We start from the raw sequence: 25,681 nt of genomic DNA, 5'->3' as shown, positions 1-25,681 counted from the left end.
TTTTGAATACTAAAGTCCTTTATTCAACAACACAGAAATATCACAAAAACAACTTTACTGGGCAAATTGAATGTCTTTATACAGTTTTGTACATGCCCCATAAGTGATTATTTTTTTCATAAATACACTGTTTTCCAAAACTGTTTTTTTTCCATAATTGCACAAGCATACATACACCTTACACAAATATCTATTAGAAAATTTAATAGATAACTGCACAGTTCAGAAATAGGAGAACACTGTGAAAGGAGTACATTTCTGTGGCCTGTGTTTCCGAAAAAACCCTCCTAGTTCCCTGCAATTGTGAAAATGGAGTACTTTCTAACATAGGAGCTGTCTTTTATTCACTAAGAATACAGTAGAGCTCAGCGTGAAACTGCCAAATTTAATAAAAACAAAATCTGAAACATTTAGCTGTTACATGAGAACCCACTGTTTGATATCGCTATGCATCTAACCATGATCAAAGACCCACTACTGCTTTTTGCTGAATGCATTCGACCCTGAATAGTATGTTCATTTAACTACTTTCTTTCTTCATTATTTGATTACAGATATAGCCCATTTAAAGACTTTATATTCTTTAACATTAATTGTAGGACTTACAAACCAGGGGTTCTGTACAAAAGCGAGTATTTTCCCTCATAGGGAGGGTCTGTTATTAATTGACAGAATGGGTATGTGTGCCTCCCTTTCAGCCTTACCATTTTTCGTAAGTTTATCTGGGGTATGCCAAAAATGCTTCCATTAGGCTTAGTGCTCACACCTAGAAGATGGCAAAAGTATGTTCTGCCTTTTTTTTGCCACCTCCCCCGCTTTGTGCTTTGGGTTTTTTTTTTTACATCATGAGAATGAAAGACAGAGTGGAATACAAATTTTCACACTGCAAAACGGTACCGGACCTTGTGAAAAGCACAAATTTGGTAATTAGAACTGGACAATAATCCAATTGACAAATATGTGCGTAAACTGGGGGGTAGGGCTGCAGTGGAGAGAGACAGGCCAGAAAAGGGATTTCCTTCTTCAAACATCACTAATTAAAATGCTCTATGTGCACTACATCATATAAATACTGTTTCAGCAAAATCTAAAAATCTGATGGTGCAAAGAAACAACATCCAAAATGAAAACCATACAGGTAAATCAAAGAAAAATCAACTCTTGTTCATTTTCAGTAATTAACAGGTTTGCTTGTTTGTTTGTTTGTTTGTTTTAACAATTTTGAATTGACATGTAAAACACCACAATTACAATATACAGATCCATCAGTTCTTTAAAACAAAACGACAAAACAAAAAAAGAAACCACATCAAGACATGCAACATTAGGGTATTAGACAGTAAGTACATTGCTATGAATATCTTTGTACACCTAATGTAGCCTGAACTTAATTTTGCCTCTGCTTCTGTAAGAGCAATCACAGTTTTCCAAAAAAGCAAGGCAAGCTTACCAGCCAAATGTGCAAATAAGGCTTCAGTTTGTAAATCAACCAGCATTTTGGTAGAGAAGGCCTTACAGAGCTCGTATTGGCCTAGTGGTCAGTAACAGAGGCCCTAACCAAAAAGTTTCCAACACAAAAAAAATCTGTACACGGCTGCCATACAAACAGACGTAAAGCTCATTGAATGGGTATGGGTTGAGTATTCAACTGAGGATCTCTCACAAACTGTAAGAGGGGCACCATGATAGAAGCATTTCAAGTGTGACATTCCATCTCTGAAGCCAGGTATGTGAGGTCATACGACGCAAAGACACAGGCACAGGCATTGACCCTAAGTTGAGGACGCAGGTGTAAGCCCAGCCCGCCCGCGCTCCCCCAGCTATCCTGTGTCATCCATGCTCTGCCCAGCCCTGCTGACCCAACACGAGTGACCTCAGGAGGTTTCTGCTCCTCCATCCCTCAGTCTTCGCTTTCTGGGCCATTCCCAACATCCGCCAGTCCTGTGAGCTCCCCCCACCCCTGCCAAAGCTGGCGTTTCCCCCCGCCTGCATAGGTCCCACACCGCAGCATTCCCAGCCCATCCCCTGTTCTTCACCAAGTGAATGTGACCAGGGGCCAAAGGCCGAAGTACTTGGCCAAAAATGGAGAAAGTGCTGAAACGACAGCAGATTGGAACATGCTGTGCATCATTATCTGGTTATTTCCATGCCCAGCACCTTGTCTGTGAAACTACTGGTAGTCCTATCTTGTACAAAATGATAAATCTATCAAATACATGGCACAACAGCATTCGTTTACTTTGATGGGATGGCCTTCTCGCTCATGAGTGGTATGACGAAGCCAAGCAATAAAAAGCAATGATCAACTGATAAGTATCCCTAAGTTCAGTATCCTCCATATTTTTTATGACATGTGAGTTATATCCCTCCGTGCGCTGCCTTTCCAAGGAGCAGGCATCTCCTCTGCGCAGCTAGAGCAGGAAGAACGGCAGAGCATTCTTCTGTGGGCCTAAGGGACCGGCCGTTCAGCAAAGCCGAGATCAGTCAACCAAGAAACGTGAAGGGAAAAGCGGTCTTTTTTTAAAACTTTTTTTTTTTAAAGTTCATTTTTATACTGCAAAAATATCCAGGCTCTCAAATGAACACACGTGCGAGACCAAAACCAGTCCAACTGTCAAAACTCACTTAACTGTTATAAAGAGTTCCACTTGGACCAAAAATATGGCATTCCACTTAATAAAATATTTACTCCATTGACTGAAAATATTACATAAGAACTCATAGATGAAGGGTAATTAGGCTGAATCATAGTTTTTTCTAAGGTCTCATACTCACTTTGTTTTGCATCCTAGAACAACCTTTGTATAGACGACTGGTTTTGCACATCTGCCTATGCTGGGCACTCCACGTCAGGGCACAGTGAAAAGCAAGTCAGACACCAGACAGCATTTCTGGAGAGATACCCCAATGTAAAGCTCCTTTAGAAGCAATGCAAGTGTACAAACCACTACGCTAATACAGTGCTTGAAAGATTAATTTTAAATGTTACGTCTTCCCCTCTTACACCACCACAACGGAAGGTAATTGCTAGATGTGTCACAATCTTTTGATCTTGGAAAACTTGGCATCAAGTCTCTATGGAAGGATGCATGGTAAAACAGTGCTGCTGTTGCTGCTGCTGCTAAACAACGAGCAAAATAATAGTTAAAGCTAGAATTTTATTGCTCCGGATTTAACTCGCAGAACCACACCGTTGTGTACAAACCGTTAATCTCCATAGATGCTCAGACATGATTGTCTCCTTGTGTCTAAACACACAAAATACAAGCGGCTATCTGTACAGTTTACAGTACTGAAACACATATATTTGAAAATGAAGTATAGATATGTTACTTTTCAAAGATACATGACTTTATAGCAGGGGTTTACCCAAACTTTTTTTTTTTTTTTTTACAGCCACTTTAAAAATAGACAACAACTTCACTAGTATAGCTAAGTTACATCAAAGAAGGAATCAGTGTACTGAATGTGAAGAAGCTGGCCAATTCCCCAGGCTCCCAGATTTTTGTCTTTTGCTTTTGAGGAAACCCCTATACATAAATGAAAATAGTATCTGAGTATATTCTTCAATGGTGGACTAAGCAGTTTCTTAAAACAAGACTTTAGCTTGCCATTCACTTCGGACTGCCTTGAAAATAAGATACACTACTGCTTAAAAGAACCATCGGAATGCTTCAGCGCTGGGAACAGGTGTTCTCTAAAAAAAAAGCAAGAAAACAAGTTAAGCTTTCTTTTGCGGCATTGGCATACTTGAGTTCTTCTAGTTGTTCTTTTCCTTTACATTTTAGGCATACTTTCAGTTATCTAGGAACAACATGATGCCTCACATTGCTCTACAATAAATCAAAACATCCTTTCTCCAAACACACCCCATTTTAGAATCACACGCGATACATCATACTCGGTATATACCACACCTAACATGCTCTCTTCTCCTTAGTTAGTTAAACAAGGTAGTCATGGAAATGTAAACATTGCTAGAAAAAAAAAAAATCTCCTGGAAAATAGTGCTTTTAGAACAACCACACAGTTGTACAATGGTTTCTGCCTGTGCCTTGGCATATGGGATGTGCAGCCATGGCTTGGTGGGTTTGCAGGTTAGACACACGCTTTGGCAAGAACACTTCTTTTGATCAGGGAATAATGAAGGCATTGATCTGTCATTCAGAAACTGTGCTCTGTCTACGGACGCCTTGGGAGCAGAGGTCGGCATTTTCAAATCTCAGGCCAGTCACCTCATTCCACATTTAGGTTGCAATGCAGAAAGCACTTAAGCACATCCTTGACTTCATTTCAGCGAGGGAAACATCCTGCTGACTGCGGGGGGGGGGGGGGGGGGGGCTGCCCAGACTGCCCCTGTGCTTCCTTTTGCATGCATGCTAGACCCTGGCTTACACAGAAATAGTCTGCTTGCAGAGCTGACACCCTCCCTCCTTCCCCCGCCTGCTGTCCCCCACAAATGATACCCACTTGCATTCAGGTGCCTCCATACACATCTGAGTCCAGGAAAATTCCCTTCACAGCTTTAAAGTACCACATACATGAGAGACTGAGGCGCTGAGCCTGCAGGGGCCGTGAGGTACTTCTTGCCCTCAATTTCCTTCAAAGTCAAAAGATGATGAAAGTGCCCTTGAACCCATGCATCTAGACCCACGTCTCTCCTCCAGAACTAATGACCACGCACTGACCAGGGAGGCGAGAGCAAGCCCTGAGATGACTTTGTATCAGCCAGTCTCAGCTCACAAGTACCTGTTTCATTAACAACTGCCCACAAATAGTAGCATCACATCTGATTAAATTCCCCTAAAAACAAAACTCTGGAAATATGCAAATAAATACCTGTAATGAAAGAGTTCTCACTGATTTTGCTAGTGTCATATACAAATACCATGTCTCTTTCTGAAGGAATTCTTCCATTTTTGTTTCAGGAAAGAGCTTTTACACATTTTCCTATTTTTTTGACAAAAATCCCCAAACCATGGACCCTGCAGTATACAGTGTGCCTTGTACTTGAAGTCAGAATATATCTTTCGGAATTCCAGGGAACTGCTTATTAGTATGGCAAGTATTTTTTGTTGAATAATTAGCCCATTTTGTGATAGTCAGCCTCAAGCAGTACACAGCTCCTCTTTTTGTAAAAGCCGTATGAAAAGGGAGCTGTTATTGTTATGTTTATCGCTCATGCCCATGAAAATACCAGAGATGAAAATACTTCTGCTGTGTCACCAGAATTCTGACCAATTCAATACCCTCTCCCCCTCCGCAAACATTAGGGTTTAATAAATCATCCGAAAATTAACTTTCAAAGACAATGAGCTGGTCTGTTGAATACAATCGCCCTCACCAGTATGAGTTTTCTTTGTGCCGGTGGTCCAAAAGTAGGAATTGCTCCTGTCCACCCTTACCAGTCCCTGTTCTGCCCCATTATGTGTGTTTAGCCTAAGCACAAGTAGTGACAAAGCGCAGCAGCCCTCCTCCCCAGGTACACCGAGGAGAGCTAATGCAGTTGCTAGACCATCCGCACCGGTCTGTGTGGGCTGTAAGATGGCTGCTGAGAGCGAGGTATACAGATTTATAATTTATAAAGAGGTTGACTGCAGAAAAGGCTGGAGTTCAGAATGACAGGAAACAATCATCCGACTAAATTGACCTCAAAAGAGCAGCCAAACATGCAAATGTATTAAACCCAATAGATTGCCTTCACCTGAAAACTAAATGTAATACTCCGCTGTGGGTCCATCTGCCTAAACACAAAACCACAGCTAGACAGAGAGATTTAAAGACATAGTGACTGAGATGGCCTTTATTTATTTTCTTGCAGCATCAGGTTGAGTTACTGTCAGACGTTGTCATATCAGCTGGAAGTAAAGGTGCAGTGTCTGATTAAAAGGTCATTCAGACATTTAAATACACGGGAAAATATTTTTGAAGGGCAAAGCTGTGGTTTAATAGGTGTGCTTTTGAAAAACTACAAGATAAGGAATTTTGCATCCACGTACCGAGTTCTAATTAAAGATACACATTTACAATTAAATATCCATTGCGCTAACCCCCAAATTGGGAATGAATTATTAATCCACGCTTAAACAAAAAAGAAAGCTTTTAGAATTGAATAGGTGGATCGAGTTAAATCTAAACCAATTTACGTGATGAAATCCATAGATTTTGCCACTCCAAGAATCAAGGCTATTTCCAGACACAAGGCTATTTCCAGACAAAAAGAGACCCTTCAGCCCATTTAGTGGTTCAGCACACCAACGTACGAGCTTAAGTGCAATGACCATCTACCGCCTGGCTGTATAAACCTGGGAGTCCCAGCTGGGGAATCAAACTCTCGGCAAGATTACAGCGCATCCCTGGATCTCTGTGCTGCCAGCAGGGAATCGTTATCCTGAGTGACAGGAAAGACAGATCCCCTGGAAGCCTGGGGAGGGGTGGCAAGGAGCACAACCAGAGCTGATCAGTGTGGTTTTGCTGTAAAAACCTTCGTTGCTCATGCCAGTGCAAATGCTGACAAACGGCAAGCTCGCTCCCAGGAGGATGCTCAGAAACCCGCAGCCCTGGCTTCTCCGAGCAGGTAATGCCATAAAGCATGGCGCTCGAGAGAATTTATCCCTGCACAAACCTGGTATGAAATGACCTCCATGCTTTCAAACTCTCTATTCTGTTCCCTTCTTGCCGGCTTTCACTGCAAAAGAAGTAGCTCAATCATCTGAAATCTGAAATTTTAATTGTTGCCTTGAAAAATCAGCTTCATATAGGCAAGCAAGCACACTACATTTTTGGAGGAGGAGGTAAAAAAGGCAACGGAAACTAACAGAAGAGTGAAAATCCCTACAATGAAGCAGCAATGGAAAAACGATACCTACGTATGTATCCTGGTTGCCCCACACAGACACATAAAAGCAGACCTGTGCTACGTGTGAGCGTGTGTGCACGCGCTGCCAACGCATGAACACCGCACATTGGCAGGTGCTGTAAATTCCTCACCAGAGACTCTGTTTCGACAGCTGTGCTCTGTATTTTCACAGCGAAAGCATCCATTAAAGAATGCTGTCTCCCACGGCCCCCCAGAGTGAGCGACTGGCCAACTGATGGAGCAAAGCGTGGGGTGCGAGACAACAGGCTCTGCTTGCCCAGCCCAGCCCCATCCCTTGGCAGGCTCGTGCCTACAAAACCTGCCGGAGATGCCTCTCTCCTCGGCTCTCTGAGTCTCGCAGCTCACAGCAGCCTGAAAGATTTGGTGTGGAGATTAGGATTCAGGAAAGCTGGCCGCTCCTGCTTGGGATGCTGTAGCGTGGGGTGCAGCCCAAATTCACCGCTGCATAAAGTCATCTGCATTATGATTTTCTGCAAGGCTAGGGAATCACTTGGGTTGAGATGAACCACATTGAGAAATAAAATAGAATAATAAAACATATCAGAGTGCTACATGATTATGACCTAATACTTTACCAATGTTAAAAGATGTTGCATTATGTAAGAAACCTTTGATGTTTGATCCATGAGCAAAAATCCTGCTCTCATTGAAGCAAACTCACACATTGGCTACAGCAAATTATTGGCCAGGTGTGGCACTCCTCACTCCTCTTGAGGAGTCCTGGCTGAAATAATCCAGCTCAACAGAGGCCCTTTGGGAAGTATATTGCATCTGAGGCATGTTCAACAAGATGTGGGCTACCTGACAGTCTTTACAAAGATCGACACAACCACAGAAATAGACAGCGGTTAAGGAACCTTGTCCTTAACAAATCTCAAATTCACATGGCAAGGGCAAACGAAACCAGTGTATTCCCCAAAGCAGCTGGACCAGTGCTGGCCACAGGAAAAAACGATCTTACCAAGGTCTGCACAGAACCCTACGCGGGTTTTGCAGCCTGGAGGACAATCCTTTCTTGAAATGCCTTCCACAAGAGAAGCAGTTTGGCACTTAGGCCAGGCAACATAGAGCATGAAATCTGGCCCACTAAGTTATATACATATATATGTACATATATAGATACATGATCAGAGATAGAGAATGCTGGTGCTCCGCAGTGGCCGAAAACATTAGCTGAAAAGCCATGGCACCTGCACAAAATGCAATTTGGATCCATCAGCAGCCCAGCCCAGCCAATGCTGACCACCACTGGCCACAAACCAGTGACTGTATGCAGTTTTCTTACGCCTGTGCAAATGCGGGCTACACACCTAATCAGCCTCAGAAACTCAAGCAACTGCCAGCAGGAAAGCAAACTGGCCTTTCCTCCACATCACGCCTTGTATTTTCAGTGCCGCAAGCTAATCTAGGTGTCAGCTTGATCACGCTGGAAATGACATCAAATATACACACAGCGTTGCTCATACATAAACAGCGCAGAATCTGGTGCAAATCCACGTGCTCCAAAACTCACTTTCTGTCCCTAATTTCCCTCTCTGGAAAGCCCCTTCCCCAGCCACAGGCTGGGCTGCAGGGCACGCGTGGCGGTATGGACCCAGCCTCATGGCTGAACAGGGCTGTGCGCCTCACTGGGACATACTGGTGCACAGCAGTGACACCATCTCCTGACCCACAGGCAGCGGCTGCCCTGGAGCAGTGCCCACGGCTGGCGGCGGAGGGATGCTTGCCACCTCCCCTGCACCAGCCTGCTCTGCCACCACTAAACTAAACGCGGTCTGGACAGCATCTCCCCTCCTTACTTGCCTAAATACCGAGCCACCCAGAGAGGAAAGCAGCCTTTGAAAGTATCTATGGCCCACTTTGTTCCGCTCATAAATATACATTACCTACAGCAATGACTTTGGGGAAAACCTTCTGACGCTCACATTCAGCTCACACAGAGTCTCCTTGAATGTTTTTCTTCAGGCAGGGAGGCTTGGGGGCAAGAAACCGGTGTGTGCATTGCATCTCCTGGAGATGCGGAAGGAAGGAAAAGGCAGAGCCTGGTGCACAGCGAGTTTCCCCCAGCCGCTCCGCTCCCTGCCCGGGAGGTATGTTGGGAGTCCCACCGTGCCCACACCGAGGGGGCTGGCTGTGGGGTGACGAGGCGCTGCTCCTGCACGCGTTGCTGCTTCAGCACACACGAACACCGGCTGGCATGACAGAGCTCTGCGTTGGAACAGCCCGTGCCTCCAGCTCCTGGCATCCTCCCAGCCAGCCGCAGGCCCACAGGAGAGACTCGCCAGCTCTGGATGAGGTGTGAAACAGTCCACGAAGCTGCTGCTCCCCACAGCTGCCAAAATCCCTGGCTGCCCACTGACGCTGCACTCCTGCTCGCCGTACGTGTTATCAGGCAGTAACAGATGTCTTCTAATAACAAGCTTATTATTGGACTTAGCAGATAAAAAGGGACGCGTACGGCGGGTCAGAAGCTCAGTGGTGAGTTTGCTTCCACAGCCCACCTTAAAATATCTCTCCCCATACCTGAGCTACAGGCCTGTGTCCCTTCATACCAAGGATGAGATTTAACACTTACTTTAAAAGTCAGCTGTATTTGCCCCGAGAGGACATGCATCTGTGTGCTGGCAGTTATTTTGCCACTTGCACCACGTATCTCTCAGGCTGTATTTGAGACAAACCAGATTTAGAACATACCAGATTAGGAAACTCATTTGACTTTCTCCACCACCAGCTCCACCAAGTGAAAAGTAAACTTCCGCCATGGGACGCTGCAAACAGAAATTAAAAAAATGTGCTCCTAGTTCAGGGCCATGCTTTGAAAACCCGTCTCCTCTCAAACAGCTCGTGCAGAGTTAACCTCAGCAGATTTCAGTGGGGCTAGCTGGAGAGTAAAGGGTTTGTGCCCATGGTCACGGATATCAGCCGCTGTAGGGCTGGATCCTGCCACTCGGACTCGGCATCAGCAGCAGGCAGCAGCTCCCCAACTAAATCAATAGGATTAGTCTGAGGAGTAATGCGTTTCTCCACGGCAGAAAGAAAGAGCAAATGTGCCTCTCATTTACATTCAGTACACACCACAGTTTATTTTCTATATTAATTTTTTTCACTTTATATATGAGATTAAATTTGGAGAATGGGTAAACAATTTCACTTTTTTGATCTGAAAAAATGCATAACACCACTGGGGAAAACAGATGGCAAATATAGATGAGAAATCATAAGGAATCCAGACCAACGCTGTCAAAAGAAAAACAGCTCAGTCCCAGGACACGTTAGTGACGGAGCCCCTCTCGGTGCCGGCAAGCACCGACAGCTGAAGGCAGCCACGCCAGCTCTCAGCGGAGCGGCTCGCACACTCCACCACTGGGCCTGGAGTCCCCGGCAGGCAGCTCGAGCCGCTAACCATTGCTTGCACCGAGGCTGGCAGCACAAGCGTCGCCCCAGGATGCGGGCAGGCTGCTGGAAAGGTACACATCTCCTCTCCCCCTTCCCTCCCGGGCGGGGAGTAATTGGCTGCGGCCGCCTTCCAGCACACTCCCTCCCTTGTGCCAGCGCAGCTCTTTTGGCCAGCGAGCCCAGGGACGGAGCCAAGTCTCCACCTCTGCCGTCCCGCTCACTCCCGAGGGATGCAGCCGGCTTGGCCGCCAGCTTGCCCGTGCCTGGCATCCCGCGTGCAGGGCTGGCAGCACCGGGCAAGCCGGGGTCAGGAACTCCTCCTGCCGTCTGCCACCCGGCAGCTGCCTTCCAGCTGGCCGCTCTCCGGCCTCAGACAGGGCTCCCAACTGCTTTCTGGCAAAGGCAGCAGGGAAGACATCCGAGGTTTGGGGTTTCAGCTTAGGGGTCTCTCCTAAATCACTGCCAAAGGGATCCACGCTTCTTTCCCTGTTCCTGCATCTCTCCCAAGCACTTCATGCAGTCCCTTCGGTTTTTCAGTTATCCCTGAGGATGGGGCTGCTAGACCTGCTAGAATGCCTATTCAGCTTATGTGACTATTTTGCCTTTTTCTATTTATTATTTACATTCCAGCGGCATCTGAAGGCCTCAGGCAGGATGAGGGACTGTTTCTGCTGGTTCTGCCTCTCAACCAGTAGGTCTGGCCCGTCTCCTGCTTTTTCAGGGACGGGGAAGGGCTCGTACAGTCTCTAACACAGTGTTACTTCAGAGCTAAGACTGATGCTAAGCAGGTCAGAAAAGCTGTCACCCGGTGCTCCCATACTGACGGTGGGAATTAGCATCAAATAGCCAAATATTTTATTAGCATAAAGCAGAAACCTCCGTTTCTGAGAAAAGTTTTATAGAGAAATTCTTGGATGCAGGTTTGTTACCACCATGCAACATAAACCCCAAATCCCAGCAATGCAAAAGACACTGAAAAGGAAATACCCACACCACTGCTCAGCTTCTGCTTTTGCCTAGGACCCGCCTGGTTACTTCTGCTGACTCTCTTCTGTCAGACATTATCAACTAGAAGTGTGCCTGCCTTCTGCAATAGATGTACCATGTGCATACACCTCCCCCCCTCTCTCTCACACACACTACCATTCACCTTCTCCCTAATCAAATCTCTGTGAAGACCATCCATCAGTCCCTATCATTTATCCTTCCCACACACACAAGCTCACAAAACAGAATTATTCTTGTTAACATTCATTCCATTAATGAGAAATCCCTGCTGGTTCATCATCCAGTGGTACAAATCTTTGCACTCACAGGCTGACATCTCTATCATCCTCCAAACTGCTGCTCTGGGGTACAGTAATCTCTTACAGACTGGTCTCCAAGCAGAGGGGAGGCACGTTTCTCAGTACCAAACCTAAATTTAAATCTCTTTCCCCTAGAGCTGCTGAGGCTTCAGCATCTTTTTCTCCTGCATGGAACCTACAATCGGCTATGATGCCTCATTGGTTAGCTAACTCCTTCTGTCCTTTGGGATTTTTCATAGGCTGTTGATAAAAGAGCCAGTGAAAAATATATCCATTGAATGTTTGGCCTCTGCTTGCTTGTTTCTTTTTCTGCAAAATTCGGGGGAGGGCGTGGGGGGTGGGGGGGAAGAGAAAAAGATTCACTCCAATGCAGTACTCAGTCAGTTACCTGGGCTGAGGGAGTACTTTCAGCCCATGCCTAAGACTGGTTACAGGGGCCAGCTTGGCTCTCTCACAGCTGGTGAGCGCCATGTATTGCCTGATTAGATGCAGAGAGAGGAGCAGCAACACAAACTCTTATACAGCAGGTCACCACAATTCCTGACTGGAGGGGAAAACATTAAAAGATTGTAAATGGCTCTGAACCCCATTCATTCCTGGGTATGTCTTCTGAAATTTTCAAGGATGACAATTAAGACCCATCTCGGTGATTATTTTCATGACACTATCACCTCTGATGGACTTTGACCTCCAATTTATTTTACATCAGCTTCTAAGCAACCAGCCAACTGTGATCACTGCCTCCCAGAGCTCAGATGAACTGGTGATTTAGAGGGAACAGGTTTTACATCATTACTAAGCTTGTGTCATTGAGTCCTCTCTCACCCACTCCCTGCTGGCTAGCTATTCCAACCCACACCCCTTCCAAATATATTTTCTCCTCTTTTGCTCACTCTAAAACCAACAGCCTTTGTCTGACTGATACCACTCACTTTGGAGATCACGTATTTAACAATATATACTCCTTCTCTCTCCCTTTCCATTTATGACCTCTTTAACTGCACCACGATAATCACACTCTGCCCTCCCTGTACCTTCTACACAGATGGCTAAGAGCTCTTCAGCTGTCTTCCAAGGCTGCTGCACCACCTCTGCATCCCCCACCCAGCAATCAGGATGTGCAGAAGGATGGATGTCACTGAACCACAGTTGTTTTTGGGTATTCCTTTCGTGACGATGGAGCAAATTCTTTGTCTCAAGGTAGTGGAGACTGACGTGCTGTCAGCATGCTCCAGCTTCCCTGGGACATGCGGTACACACCACCAAAGAAACTTCTAAGCCCAATCAGTCCTTATGCAACAAATCATCATTTTCTGCCTTTCATATGCAAGCATCCCCTCCCTGTTTCACATCTGTCAGCTTGTCTGTACAGATGCCTTTATAATTTCCTTAGCTCTTGAACAACCTGTTTAGATCATGTGATTCCTCCCATACCATGTGCTCACCCCAATGCCCAAATTCTCTCCATGAATTCTAGTCAATTTGAAATATGAATTAAAGAAACTGGATTACCCTGCCAACAAGGGCACATGGAAAGCCCTACTCACCCTCACGGTCCCCTTCTGCTGTATGAAGTCTTGGCCTTCCCCCTTAGAAATGCTGTGAAGACTGTTACCGGTGAGCTCTTCAGCTTCCCCACCCGAACTATTAGTGGCAAACCTCCTGCTCACAGCAGCAGATATATTCTGCACTCTTCTCACCAGGAGAGATCTCACCATCACCTTCAGCACTACCATGGTACCCTGCCCGTCAGCAGATCACCTCCCGTGCTCGGCCAGTCTGCTCCAAGGTAACTGAGTCACTGCTACGGAGGAGCAGACACAACCTCACCAAGGCTTTGCATGTTATAACAAACCCTCAACCACTTTTGCATCCTTCTCTATTTGAGCACTTGGCAGCTCTTTCCTCCTCCTCTGTCCTCATCTTAGGTGATATGATATCCATCCTGAACTCCCTAGGATTTCCCATCATTTTCCAGTATTTATTAAGTTCTTCCCTTCACCTCAAATACTAAACTGCTTCTCCACTTCCTAAACCACTGAATAATCTCTCTCACTACAATAACTCCTAGTTACAAATAACTCCTAGTCAAATGAAGTCTGATACCAGCTAACAGGGATCCTACACAGAAGTACAACAGAAACCATGACCACAGCAGTCTGGAACTGAAAGGAACACTGTCCTGAGACAGGAGAGGTGCAAAGATTTAAAATGTCCAACCCTTTAGAGACTGAGATAAAGGAAAATACTGAAGTAGTGCAAGAGAAAGAATAAAACCCTATAGTGCATAAGGGAAAGGCATTTGATGAGTTTGCTGCCCACCAAGAAAGTAGTATCCAGCATGACCCAGGCTGCCTTTATTCCTTTTATGTTCTCATACCTTACTTGGCACTGGAGAGCCTGGTTAAACAGGGAAGAATGGAGAAACTCTGGAAAACGGCAAAAAAATTACACAGGCTTCATGCATACCTGACTATGGAATTTTATAGCGTTACTTAAGAGGAAGCCTAGGAGTTCCAGGGAGGAGAAAATATTTCCCATAATGTCTGAGAGTAGAAGTTAACAAGCCTGCTGGGATCTTTTTAGCCCCTGCAGAGCTAAGGCTTCAACATTATTAAATGGCTGTCGCATCTAAAGTATGGTGCAACATAACTCAACACACAAGAGGAAGCGCAGGATGCTGAAATGGGGGATGACTTTAGATCACGCCGCAGAGTAATTCAATTTCAGGGCAGGTGTTTGCATGTGACTGAACAAGACACGACTGTGGAAAACAATAAAGGTACCCAAAAGAAGAGGGAAGACAGACACAGCAGGCTGGGCTCTCAAATAGCAAAAAAGTGTCAAACGTAACTGCATGCTTCAAGACACCATGGTTCAGTACAACCATTCAAAGCGGATGAGCTATCAAAAATTACAGACGCTACAGAAGCAGAGAAATGCTTTCTTTGGATGGTGGTACTCCTCAGAAGACATGGTATGTGCTGGCAATTTTTAAGCACATAGTCGGTGACTCAGGAATTCTTAGCAACTGAGGCCAAGTCCCAGGGACTTTCTTAGGGTGACAGGAGTTACTTTCTCATTCATCCTAACTCACCTGGGCCCATCTGCAAAGCTTAATCTTAAAGCCTTTCCCTACACAATCAGCAGCCGCTTCCCACTGCAACCAGCAATTGAAAGGATTATGCTGTATTTGATGAGACAAAGGTGTACGCTCTAGGTTTGCCTGCTTAGAAATATTTCACCAAGCCTAACCCTTAAAATACATGCACGTTAAGAGTTGGAATACTACTAGTTTTCTTTTTGCAGATACAAACTTTCAGGATATTTGGCAAGCACATGTTCTCAGTCATTGCTACGCATCAAACGCATGACACAGCGTACAGAAATTAGTATCTACCTTTTGTTTAACTCTCTAGAGCACGTTTATTTTGAAAAACAAAAAATGCAGTACCGGGATGCTGGTCTTCAAAAGGGACTGCTTTCTGACATCCTAATTTATTCGCCAAGTGAGCAAAGTCTTCCCTGACTTCAGTAAAGGTGTTAGAATTGCATGGAAAATGGCTCAAAAAACCCAATTATATGAACATATATAAACAAGCAGACAAAAATTGAGACTGTAACTTGCTGTTTCCCACTCTGACTTAGCAGTATATAACACAATATTCACCTATCTACCAGATTAAATGAGGCTCCCTACATGAATAAGGCATGATGTGTACAGCCCACAACATTTTGTACAAATGCAGAATTGATAAGATTTTCCAGAAGTCCTGTAGCTGGCATAAGAGTCCAAGTCATGATGGCTCTATGCACCTTCAACTGAAATACGTAGTTCAAAGTGACTTAGACAATTTGTTGGAGGGAAAAAAAAAAAGAAAGATAAAAGAAAAAAGAATTTATTATGCTAATTACTGCTCTAGAAAAAAACCTGGCTTCATTCATCATCTTTCTCACAATACGTGCAACTTGTCCAGCCTAAACAATACACAGAGATTTCATTATGTCAGCTTAAAAAATTAGACTAACCGATCAGTCACGACACTGAAATCCAAAGTCTGGCACAGAATCCCGATGCCGCAACTGTATAAGCTATATTAGTACTTAGAAAAATGTGCAAAGAACTATTCAGTGCAATCAAAATGCAGAAGCACCACAACCCGTTAACCTCTCTTACCATACGGACAATTTCACTGGCAAACAATCATAGTTCAATGATTTAAAGCAAGCAATTTCCAACGCAAGTAGAAAGCAGTGTTTGTATGAAAGAGGCTGTTAAGCCTCTGCCTGACCTACAATTTTGCTGAATTCCTTGAAATTCTGTTCAGTTCAGTACCAAATCCCACCACTAAGCTATTACCTGAGGCAGGAGAAACTTAATTTTTGCTCCCTTTTAACAAACCACACCATATCAAACAGCAGTTCATATAATGTATATTCTAAATTGAATGCTAATGTCATGGGGTTTGGCCACTTTCTTTCCTTTATAAGTATCACATGAGGAAAGGCAAACAACACCACATGAAACAGTTCAACAGAAGACATCCAACTCCATCTCAGAGGCTATCCCTTGTGCTCAGTAATTTGCCAGAACTGTATGGAGACCAACAGCTTGATTCTGCTGGGCTCTCAACACCTTCCCCAACATCACATCTCCCACCAACCACAACGCATTCCCGCCTTGCAAGATGTGATCTTAATGCAGAAGTCAAATAGCGTCAACAAGATTTCCAAGCAGCAGAAGAGATCAGGAACCGGTGAGCAAAGACGCCTGCAGCTGCTCTGGTCTGGTCTCTAACAGAGGTGGCACTAGGAGGCCCTTGTGTCATCCCCAAGAACCCCTGGCGGTCAAAAGGAGAGCTCATCGCCAAATGTATGTTTATCGCAGACATGTAAAATCTGGATGAAAGTGACAAAAGCCATTGCAAAACGTTCAGCAAAGGTCAAAACTCGCCAACTCGCCCTGCCTCTTGCCTCCCCCCCTTCCCTGCCAACACCATCGCTGCAGGATCATGCGCCGTGCTGGAAGCCCCCAGCAAGGGCTCTCGTGTGGTGCCAGCAGCCAGTTCCAGCGCCAGGTGCCCTCCCCGCAGGCTCAGGCCTGGGAACGGAAAAACAAGAGCATTCTGGCAGAGCACAACGTGCACACACCAGGAGAGAGGACAAAACCAGCATTCAGGGCTGATCAGGGTTTTACTGCTTGTAGCCACCATGAACTGCACTCAGGACTGTGGCTCCAGCTGTAAACGCCCAGGGACAGGGACTGCTTCTACGCCTGCTTGCATCACATCACACATGGGGAGCCTCGGCCAGATGGAGGGCAACAAGGCAGTGGCAGGGAGGAGAGCACTGCCACACAGCAACACTGCAGTGAAGAATGGCAATGCAGGCTACAAGGTGGTCTTTCTTTCCACCTTCCAGTTAGCCACTTGGATCGTGTTAGCTGCCTGCTCCTTATCACGCTTTTCGGTTCCCCCTCCACACTACTCAATTCCATCGTGCCGTCGCTTAACTTATGCATGTAATTTAAAGCTAGATAGACGGCAGGGAAATTGCTTCCTCTGAGGCCCCTGCTAATTGACCCCTATCCACAGAGCTCAGCAGTCTTCCCTTAACAGCGCTCACGCGCGCTACCACAACACGGAGTGCAAGTTCGGAGGTTGCCAGCGCAGCCTCTCTCCCCCGTGGCAATGCCATATGGTGTTAAGATTTTCAGGATCAGATGCCGTTCCTGCTGAAATCAATCATCACAACCCTATCCCCGGCAAAGGCCATCTCAAACTCCCGCTGGCTGGAAATGCAACTCAGCGAGCTTCCTCGGATTTGGATGCTGGTATTTACTATTCCAGGTCGGTATGCAAATGTTTACTTTAATAGCACACATATCAATTAGTGGGGCTGTTACGAATAAAGCAAGTGGCACCAGCTATGATGACAGCATGCCCAAACAGCAAGGATCTCACGTTTGGGCCGAACCCTTCAGACCCTGCCAATGCGAGTCAGCCCTTCTGCCTGACACTGCTGCCACGCTAATGAAAACGAAGAGCGGGGCAATTGAGATTCACACCCTGAATCAAAATGGTTTACGTCAAAGAGAGGGGGATGTAAAGTAACGTCAGGCTCCTAATCTTCATAACCTGCAGAAGTTATAGACACGTATACCAATCAGAGGAAAATAAGTAGTCTCTATGGGTAAATAAAGATTATGTCTCTTTAAGCCGACTGTAAATCTGAATGAATGCAGAATATACATACACAAGTAGGCAGCGTGCAACGTGACGTCAATCTTATTTTTATAGATTTATTATTACCGTACATAAAATTTCCTAGTAATAATAACATTCTATGAAAAATACTAGAGCATCGGGACACTTTTAACGTGAAAACAGTACAAGAAAAATAGGAAAAAATAATTCAAGTCTTTAAAAAAAAATGCTTGGGGGGGAAGCATTCCATTAAAGATGCAAGGGTCAGGGACTGGAAAGCATTCATGTGAATCTGTCTTCAACTCCATGTACTAACCTTGAGAGTTATATCCTAATGCCTTCATTGCACCAGTAGAAGAAGAGATTTAAAGGAAAAGGAGAGAAATGGTTTCTGTGGGACCAGCCAGTTTATTGGTATTATTCTCATTTTTCGTTTATTTTGTTTTTAAACACAGTTCAGCCCCCTGCCTTGAATCACTTCCCCAGCTCGCAGCCACCGTCGATCACAATTCACAAACCTTACAAGCATGTAGTGGAAAGCGAGCCCTTCGATCCTTGTCGTGTTTCCACGGAACCATGCCCACGGAGGTGACGGGGGATGACCCACGCGCAGACCGAAGGAGCCCCAGCAGCTCGCCACGCAGGGAGGCTGCCCTCGGCCACCCCCAGCCACCGCTGCTGCCACGGTGCCCCCATGTAGGCCCTGTCACTCTCCCACACCCTTCCAGCTGGTGGCCTTACAGCCAGAGCGCTGCTGCTGCACATGTGCTTCAGGCAGCCCTGCTGTCACTCTTTATTAGTTAGTTTAAACTGGGGGGGAAGGGGGGGAGGGGGGGAGAAGAGGAAGAAAAGAAGAAGACAGAAGAAAAACCACCATGCAAGAAAGTTACTCTTCCTCTCTTATTGAAAATCCACATTTCTGTAAGGAAATTAGCCACATCCGTGACGAAACTTTGCGCTGGGCCATGACCTGCAGAGAAGCGATGCCTTACTGACAACCCCACAGCTGGAAAGAGAAACCTGCTTCGCTCGAGGCATGACATAGCGGCAGAGGAGCCTTTTGTGTTTACGTATCTGACGGATCACAAACAGGAGAGAGGGAGCAGGGGAAAAGAGAATGAAGAAAAGAAGCAAAGGCAGGTGGTTATGAAGAGTACACAAGTGGCTAATAAAACCATGGTTTTTACTAGTCACAGCAGTTAAACAATTTTAACGGGCGGCATTCTCATAACACGCCTGAGCAGTTTTTAAGGCCGTTGAACACCTCTGTCAGGAGCAAGGAAGTTCTGGAAATGTGCTCAGAGATGCAAGCAAACCCACAGGAAGATCTGATAACGTCCAAATTCGTTTCTTCCAGAGATAGCTCACTTTCTGCACAAATCGATAAGCCATCAGAACCTATCATTTATCACAAACATTAAATCCCAGCAGCGTCCTGGTTTGCAAGCCTAATGAGGGAACCTGGCACACAAAGGCACCCCCCATGCTGGGTGGTGCAGGGGGGATTCTCCACGTCTCTGCTTCAGAGGAGTCTCTTTTAGGCCGTACTCTGCATGATAATCTGTCATTAACAGACCTCGGGCATTAAGGATCTTCTTTGCGAACTTGCTATGAAACCAACAAAGGCGTTATCACTGAGAAATGTCTAGCTTCTAGCACCTGGGAAGTCCGTCCTGGTCTTTCTGCATTGGTGATGCTGGGTCACCGCGCATTCACAAAGAAGGGCTAAGAGGATGCAGAGCTACAAATCAAACTTTCAGCAAGGACAGTTCGCTCTTGCAAGGAGGAATTGGTTGGTTTGATGAGGCTGGTTAGGTAAGAGTTAATGGTATCAGCCAAACGTCAGTTAAATCCCCGGGTGTTGCTTTTGTCCCATGGCGGTATCAATACCAACACCATTATCTCCATTTATTTAATGCAGATCAAATTAATGGGCTCTTGGTGTTGCCTGGAATCTTTCCCTGGAAAATCCCTCATCCCACCTCTTCTTGGAGAGAACTGCAAGCAACGTGTAAGGGAATAAACTGCTCTGCACAAACGCGCACACAGACACCCAGACAGAGGGAAGTTGCAATTTCTCACTTAGTTGCCAATTTCTGTGACTACGAATCTTGGTGTCACCCAGCATACGCTACTCCTCTGTACTAAATCCATCATCCTCGACACCTTCAGACGCATCTGATCCGTGTGTCTAACCAGCAACACTATAATTTCAATAATGACAAGGGAATAAGTATGATTACTAGTCTTTCCTCTCGCTTGCTACCTTTGCCTAAGGATATCAGCCGATCGCCGTTTTCCTTACGGTTGTGTATTTTGGTTCCCATTGTCTGTCGTGCCCCATACGTTAACCGAAATGTCTGTGACACAGGATCTGCCTGTCTCACACGCCTAGCCAGCCCGAAAACCTGTCCTCACAGCTCTGGGAAACGCGGTACATTTGTCAGTTCTGCAGACACGTCGTAAAAATAACCGTATGTACAGTTTAGTCAGAAATCAGTCCGGTCATTACCTGCACTATTCTTCCATCGTGTTTTATACACCATGAGCGGGTTATTTCGTGAAAGATACTGCCAAAGGGATTCCTTGGGCACGTTTCACCGACTACCAGGCTCTACGGCCAGCTGTCTTGGACAACGAGCTACCAGCCAACCCGGAGATGAACTCGCCATTACTTCCCCCTGAACTTCCGACGGCGGGAGCCAGGCGTTCGGCTAAAACTTTCCCTCTCCCACCTCCCCGTCCCTACAAACCGCCCCGAATCGTCATGAAAACAAAAACAAAACAAAACAAAACGAAAACCAGAGGAAAAGGCAAAAAAGAAACCAGAGCGAGCCAGCAGTCTTATGGAAACAGCACGGCAGGTTAAACCAGGCGAGCAGCGTCTCGTAACGGCCACGAGCTGGCGGGGAGGGGGCGGGCGCCCCCCGGCTCTGGAAGGCTGGGCGCGGCGGGGGTGCCCGGCGGGGGTGCCCCGGGGGCGGCTCTCCGTGCCTCCTCGGCGGGGCCGGCTGCCGGGGCCGGGGCCGAGCTCGGCGGGGGCGCCGCGGGGGGCGGCGTTTCTCTTCCCTGCGGGGCGGAGAGGGGGCGGGCGGCGGGACAGCGCCGCGGGGGGCCGCGCCCGCGGCGGGGGGCACCCTCAGAGCCTGAAGGAGGCCTCGGAAAAGGGATGCTGCATCTTGAAGCTAGACAAGAAGCACTGGAGGGGGGAGGGCAGGGGGTTGAGGAGGGACGGCGGGAGGCTGGGGAAAAAGAAATCATCTCCTCTGACCTCTAGCGAAGTGCCCGGTTTTTTCTTAAGCTCTTCACATTTCCTAAATTTGCAGATCTGGTGTCCCGTTTTGCGGTTCCTGCAACTGCTGCAGACTCCACAGTTGATGAGCCGCTTGCAGGGCACGCACACCCCGCAGCGTTTCCGCTTCTTCTTGGCGGGGTTGCCCGCCCCGGCCCCGGCCCCGGCCCCGGCCCCGCCGCCGCCGGCCCCCCCCGCCGCCGCCGCCGCCTCCGCCGCCCCCCCGCGCCGGCGGCGGCGCCCAGGGCGGAGGCGGGCGAGGCCGAGGCGTGGCTCTGCGGGCAGTCCGCCAGGTTGGCGATCTGGAAGGCGCTGTCTGTGACGGCGGCCGAGGCCGCGGCGGGGGAGTGCAGGGCCGTCATGACGATGACCCCGGGGGGCAGGGAGAGGCCGCCCAGCGCCGGGATGGCCGAGAAGGTGCCGACGCGCTCGGGGAGGTTCATGATCTCGGCTTCGGCGGCGCCGCACTTGAGCTTGTTCATGCACTCGCCGGCCAGCGGCCGGCAGTGCTCGGGGGAGAGGGTGGAGAGGAAGTTGCCGTTCGCCATGGGCAAGGCGGGCTGCTCGGCCGGCGGGCAGCCGGGCTTACCCAGCCGCTGCGCGTCGCTCCGGTGGTGCATGCCGCCCCTGCCGGCGTGCAGCGAGGAGGCGGCGGCGGCGGCCGCGGAGGCGGAGGCGGCGGCGGCGGCGGCGGAGGAGGGCTTCCTCGCGCCGCCCGCCGCGCCGCCGCCGCCGCCGCCGCCGCCGCTGCCCCAGAGCATGGCGGTGGCGGCGGCGGCCGTGGCGGTGTCGCAGTTCCAGGGGGACATGCCGATGCGGGCGGCGGCGGCGGCGGCGGCGCTGGGGAAGATGGGGGGTGGTGATGCGAGCGATCTTGGCCGCCTGGGGGAAGGCGCCGCCGTTGGTCTTGTAGAAGGTGGCGAAGGAGCGGTACCTCTCCATCTCCGAGTTGTAATCCACAAGGCTGTTGAGGGCCCCCTCGGGCAGGTGGCTGTCCTTGGGCAGCCCCGGCGCCTCGGGGTTGGGGCCGCTCTCCACGCACACGTTGGTGTTCATGGTGGCCGGGGGGGTCGGCGGGGAGGGACGGGGGCGGGGGGGGTGGGGGGACCGGGGGGAGAGGGACGGGGCGGGGGGGGGGGGGGTCGCTTAATCCTCCTCCTCCGGGCGCATTCCCGCGGTCGGTGCCTGGCCGGGCAGCCGCTCCTCCTGCATCCTCACGGGAGCTGCCGCAGCTGAAACACAGAAAGTCATTGCCGAGGGGGTGCGCGCGCGGGGGGGTCGCCAACAGTCACCCCGGGGTGGGGGGGTGGGGGGCGACGGCACGGGCGGGGGGCTCCCGCCGCCGTACCCGCGGGCAGAGGGGGCGGCCCGGGCGCAGCAAGCCCGGTCCCGGGACAAGCCGGCGGCACGGCGGGGGGGGGGGGGGGGGGCGGGGGGGGGGGGGCCGGGAGCTGCCCACCTACCCTCTCCACCGGGGGAAAATTAAAAGGCAGTGGAAAAAAAAAAAAGACGGGAAGGGGGGAAAATAAATAAAAGGAATTAAAAAAAAAAGAAGAGGGAGGCGGGGGCAGGGAGCCGCCAGCTGCCACGGTGTCCTTCTGCGCCCGGCGGTCATTAGCTGCCTGCCGGCACAGCTGGCTCCGCCGGGCGCTGGTCGCGGCGGCACCGGGCCCCCCCGCCGCGGGGCGGGGGGGCTGCCTGCGGGCCGCGGGGGAAACCGGGGCTAGGTTTTAAAAAAAAAAAAAAAAAAAAATACTTCAGGCAGGCAATTTCACAGCTTGTGATCCCGGCGCCTGCAGCTGTACTGAAGACGGAGTATTTATCCTAGCCTCTCGGGAGGATTCCCCGCCGCCGGGGGCTGCGCAGGGAGGGCTGGGGCGGGGGGGGGGACACGGGCACCGGCACGGGGACAGCCCCTCCGCGGGGGTCACAGCCCGGGAACGCTGGGGGGGGGGCACGTCGTTGTACCTGCTGAACTCGCCCCCGGCGGGGAAAGATGGCTTTCTGCCCCAGGGTTAGGAAAGTTTAGATGGGGGTAGGGATACGGGGGTCGCTTGATTCCGCGCCCCCCCCGCCGGGAGGCGAAGGGGGTATTTTAGTTTATGGCAACGAGGAAGGTACATTATGGCAGCCTGCGCGAACTAAAGCAAAACATAAACATAACTTTAAAAGCCCTCAGTTTATGAACACTGCCTCTTTGTTTTCCACATGCTCTACCTGAATAGTTTTAGATATTTCCAGCATCTTTTCTGAGGTAGGGCTATCGATCAGAAACGTTCACTTGGGAGACACTCGTGGGGCTACGTCTAGTTTCCAGACTCCGGTATGTTTAGTTCAAAACGGTTATCAATTACGGTAATTACGATCATAATTAGATTAATGAACCGTTTACAGCCCAACCTACCGAGTGCAAAAACTTGATCTTCTCCCGACGTCGTGCACTAAAAAAGCGGACTCTATGTAAACAAATCCAGATGAAGGGAGCGTAAATCTACAGCAGAAACCTCACCCTCGGCTGCGGTAGGGACTGGCGGGCGGCTTTCCATCGGAAAAAAAAAAAGACCCCGAGCCCGCAGGAGCCACCTCTGTGCTTCCACGTCAGGGAAAAACCCAGACTCGCTGCCTTCAGAGGGCTGGTGGCAATACAAAGGCTGCCCCGGAAAGCTCTAGGCTAAGCGTCGTCTTGTGGAGGGATGCGAAGGATTTGCATATAGCAAAAAAAAACCAAACAAACAAAAAAAAACCCCAAAAAAGAACAAAACCCAGACACCACAAAAAACCTTCAACCCTTTCCCGTTTTCAGAAAGGAAAACCTAGCCGCATGTCCTCGATAACAACTACTCAATAAAACTAGTTTTGCCAGACATGTGTAGGAAAGCCACGCATCTGGTAAGGAATAAAGCGTTAGCGTTCAGCCTTTTATGCCAGAAGTCAAGTAACGTACGCATTTTCTTGCCCTATTCCCCCCCAGCATTGAAGTGGCTTCTCTCCACAAAAGCTTCCCTCGCTGGCTACCTCTCCTCTCCCCGCAGCCCTCTCTCGGGGTTTATTGCCACCAGGAGCGAGAAAATGATGGTGCCCACCAACCGGGTCATTATTGTTTAATCGATGCATCTCCGGAGCATGAAAAGGGTACCCGAGACGCAGTTATTGATCCACCAGCACCACCTCAACTATCGCCCTCTTTTCCACGAATGAAATAAATAGAAATTGCTAGCCGGGCTTCGCGATTCTCTCCCTGCTTAAGCTAAATGTGACCGTACATGTTCAATATTGCATGTCTGCTCTGCCAAAGACAGAGAGATCAAAGGTCATATTTAACATTCAGGAGGAGGGGCGGGTGCAGATTAATTAATAAATTAATATAGCGGCGCCTTTTATTGCCCAAGTCTAGCATCAATCTACTTTTACGATCCAGAGAACAAGAACAAAAAAGAAAAAAAAAAAATAAAAGCTCCCGACAAAACCACAAAATTAAAAAAAAAAGAAAACCCACCCCCCTAAAAAAAAATAACAACCCCAAAACAAAACAAAAAGCAATCCACGACAATTAAGGGGGGAAAGGAGGGGGGGGGGGGGAAAAGCAAACCAGTCACTTACCAGGCTCTTTATTTGGGGGGGCTTGAGTGTGCAGGCGCTACCAGCCTGTCTGCCTTTAATTAGTTGCACATCAGTCCCTAACACAAAGAAGAAGAAGAAGAAGAAGAAGAAAAATATCCAGATGTGCCTTGGCAGCTCCTCAATTACAACTTTGATACTTGTAAACAAACTGCGAGGGGCGGTGGGGAGGCTGGGGGGGCGGGGGGGGATAAATTAAGCCGCCGATCCACTAAACAAATACCTGTAAGTGGCTTTTTTCCCCCCCTCTCCCTCTCTCGCTCGTTGCAGAGAAAGGAGGGGGGGGGGGGGGGGGGGAGCCGGGGAGGCGGCGGGGGGCGAGGAAGGAGCAGGCACAGAGGGAGTGTGCGTGTGTGCGTGTGCGCGGTGGTCTCTGCCGCTCGCCGCCCGTCTCCCGGCGCCCGCCCTCGCACACAGCGCCGGGTGTGCGTGTGTGCGCGCGTGTGGCGGGGCGGGGGCGGGGGCGGGCGGGAGGCGGCGGCGGCGGCGGGGCGATCGCCGCCGAGGTGAGGGAGGACGCAGGGATGCGGGCACCCGCCGCCCAGCGCTGGCGGGGCCGCCGCCGAGCGGCGCGCACGGGCCGCGGCGCAGCGCGGGGGGCAGCCCCCCTCCCCTCCCCTCTCCTCTCCTCCCCTCCCCGCGGCGCGGCTCTGCCCGGCACTGCACGGCACGGCACGGCACGGCACGGCACGGCACGGCACGGCGGGGCGCTGCGGCCGGCGGCCGCCCGGTGCGGGGTTGCCGCGGGGGCGGGGCCGCGGCGCGCCGCAGAGGGGAGGCGGCAGGCGGGCACGGGGAGGCAGGGCGCGCCCCGCCGCGCCGCCCTCACCGCCCTCCCCGCGGCGGGCGGGGAACCGCCGGGAAACTTTGTGCCCCGGGAAGTTTGCGGGGGGGCCCCCGCCTCGCCCCGCCCGGCAGCGGCGTTACCGGCCGGAGCGGCGCCCGCTGCCCCAGCCGGCGCACGGCCCCGCAACGCCGAGTT

The 25,681-nt window shown here is 49.4% G+C and overlaps 1 protein-coding gene across 1 annotated transcript; it reads right to left on the bottom strand.

Moving 5' to 3' along the window:
* On the bottom strand, positions 1 to 25,300 carry CXXC4 (CXXC finger protein 4). Its single transcript, XM_055721592.1, is given in 6 exon segments — positions 1 to 21,268; positions 21,270 to 21,305; positions 21,307 to 21,935; positions 21,937 to 22,313; positions 24,682 to 24,758; positions 24,923 to 25,300. Coding segments are annotated over 4 exon segments (1,206 nt in total). The 5' UTR covers positions 22,138 to 22,313; positions 24,682 to 24,758; positions 24,923 to 25,300; the 3' UTR covers positions 1 to 20,928.
* Between the last annotated feature and the right edge of the window lie 381 nt (positions 25,301 to 25,681).

This window comes from Falco cherrug, chromosome 1 (assembly GCF_023634085.1).
Source record: "Falco cherrug isolate bFalChe1 chromosome 1, bFalChe1.pri, whole genome shotgun sequence".
Classification (NCBI taxonomy): domain Eukaryota; kingdom Metazoa; phylum Chordata; class Aves; order Falconiformes; family Falconidae; genus Falco; species Falco cherrug.
This window is presented reverse-complemented; position numbering and strand designations above follow the sequence as displayed.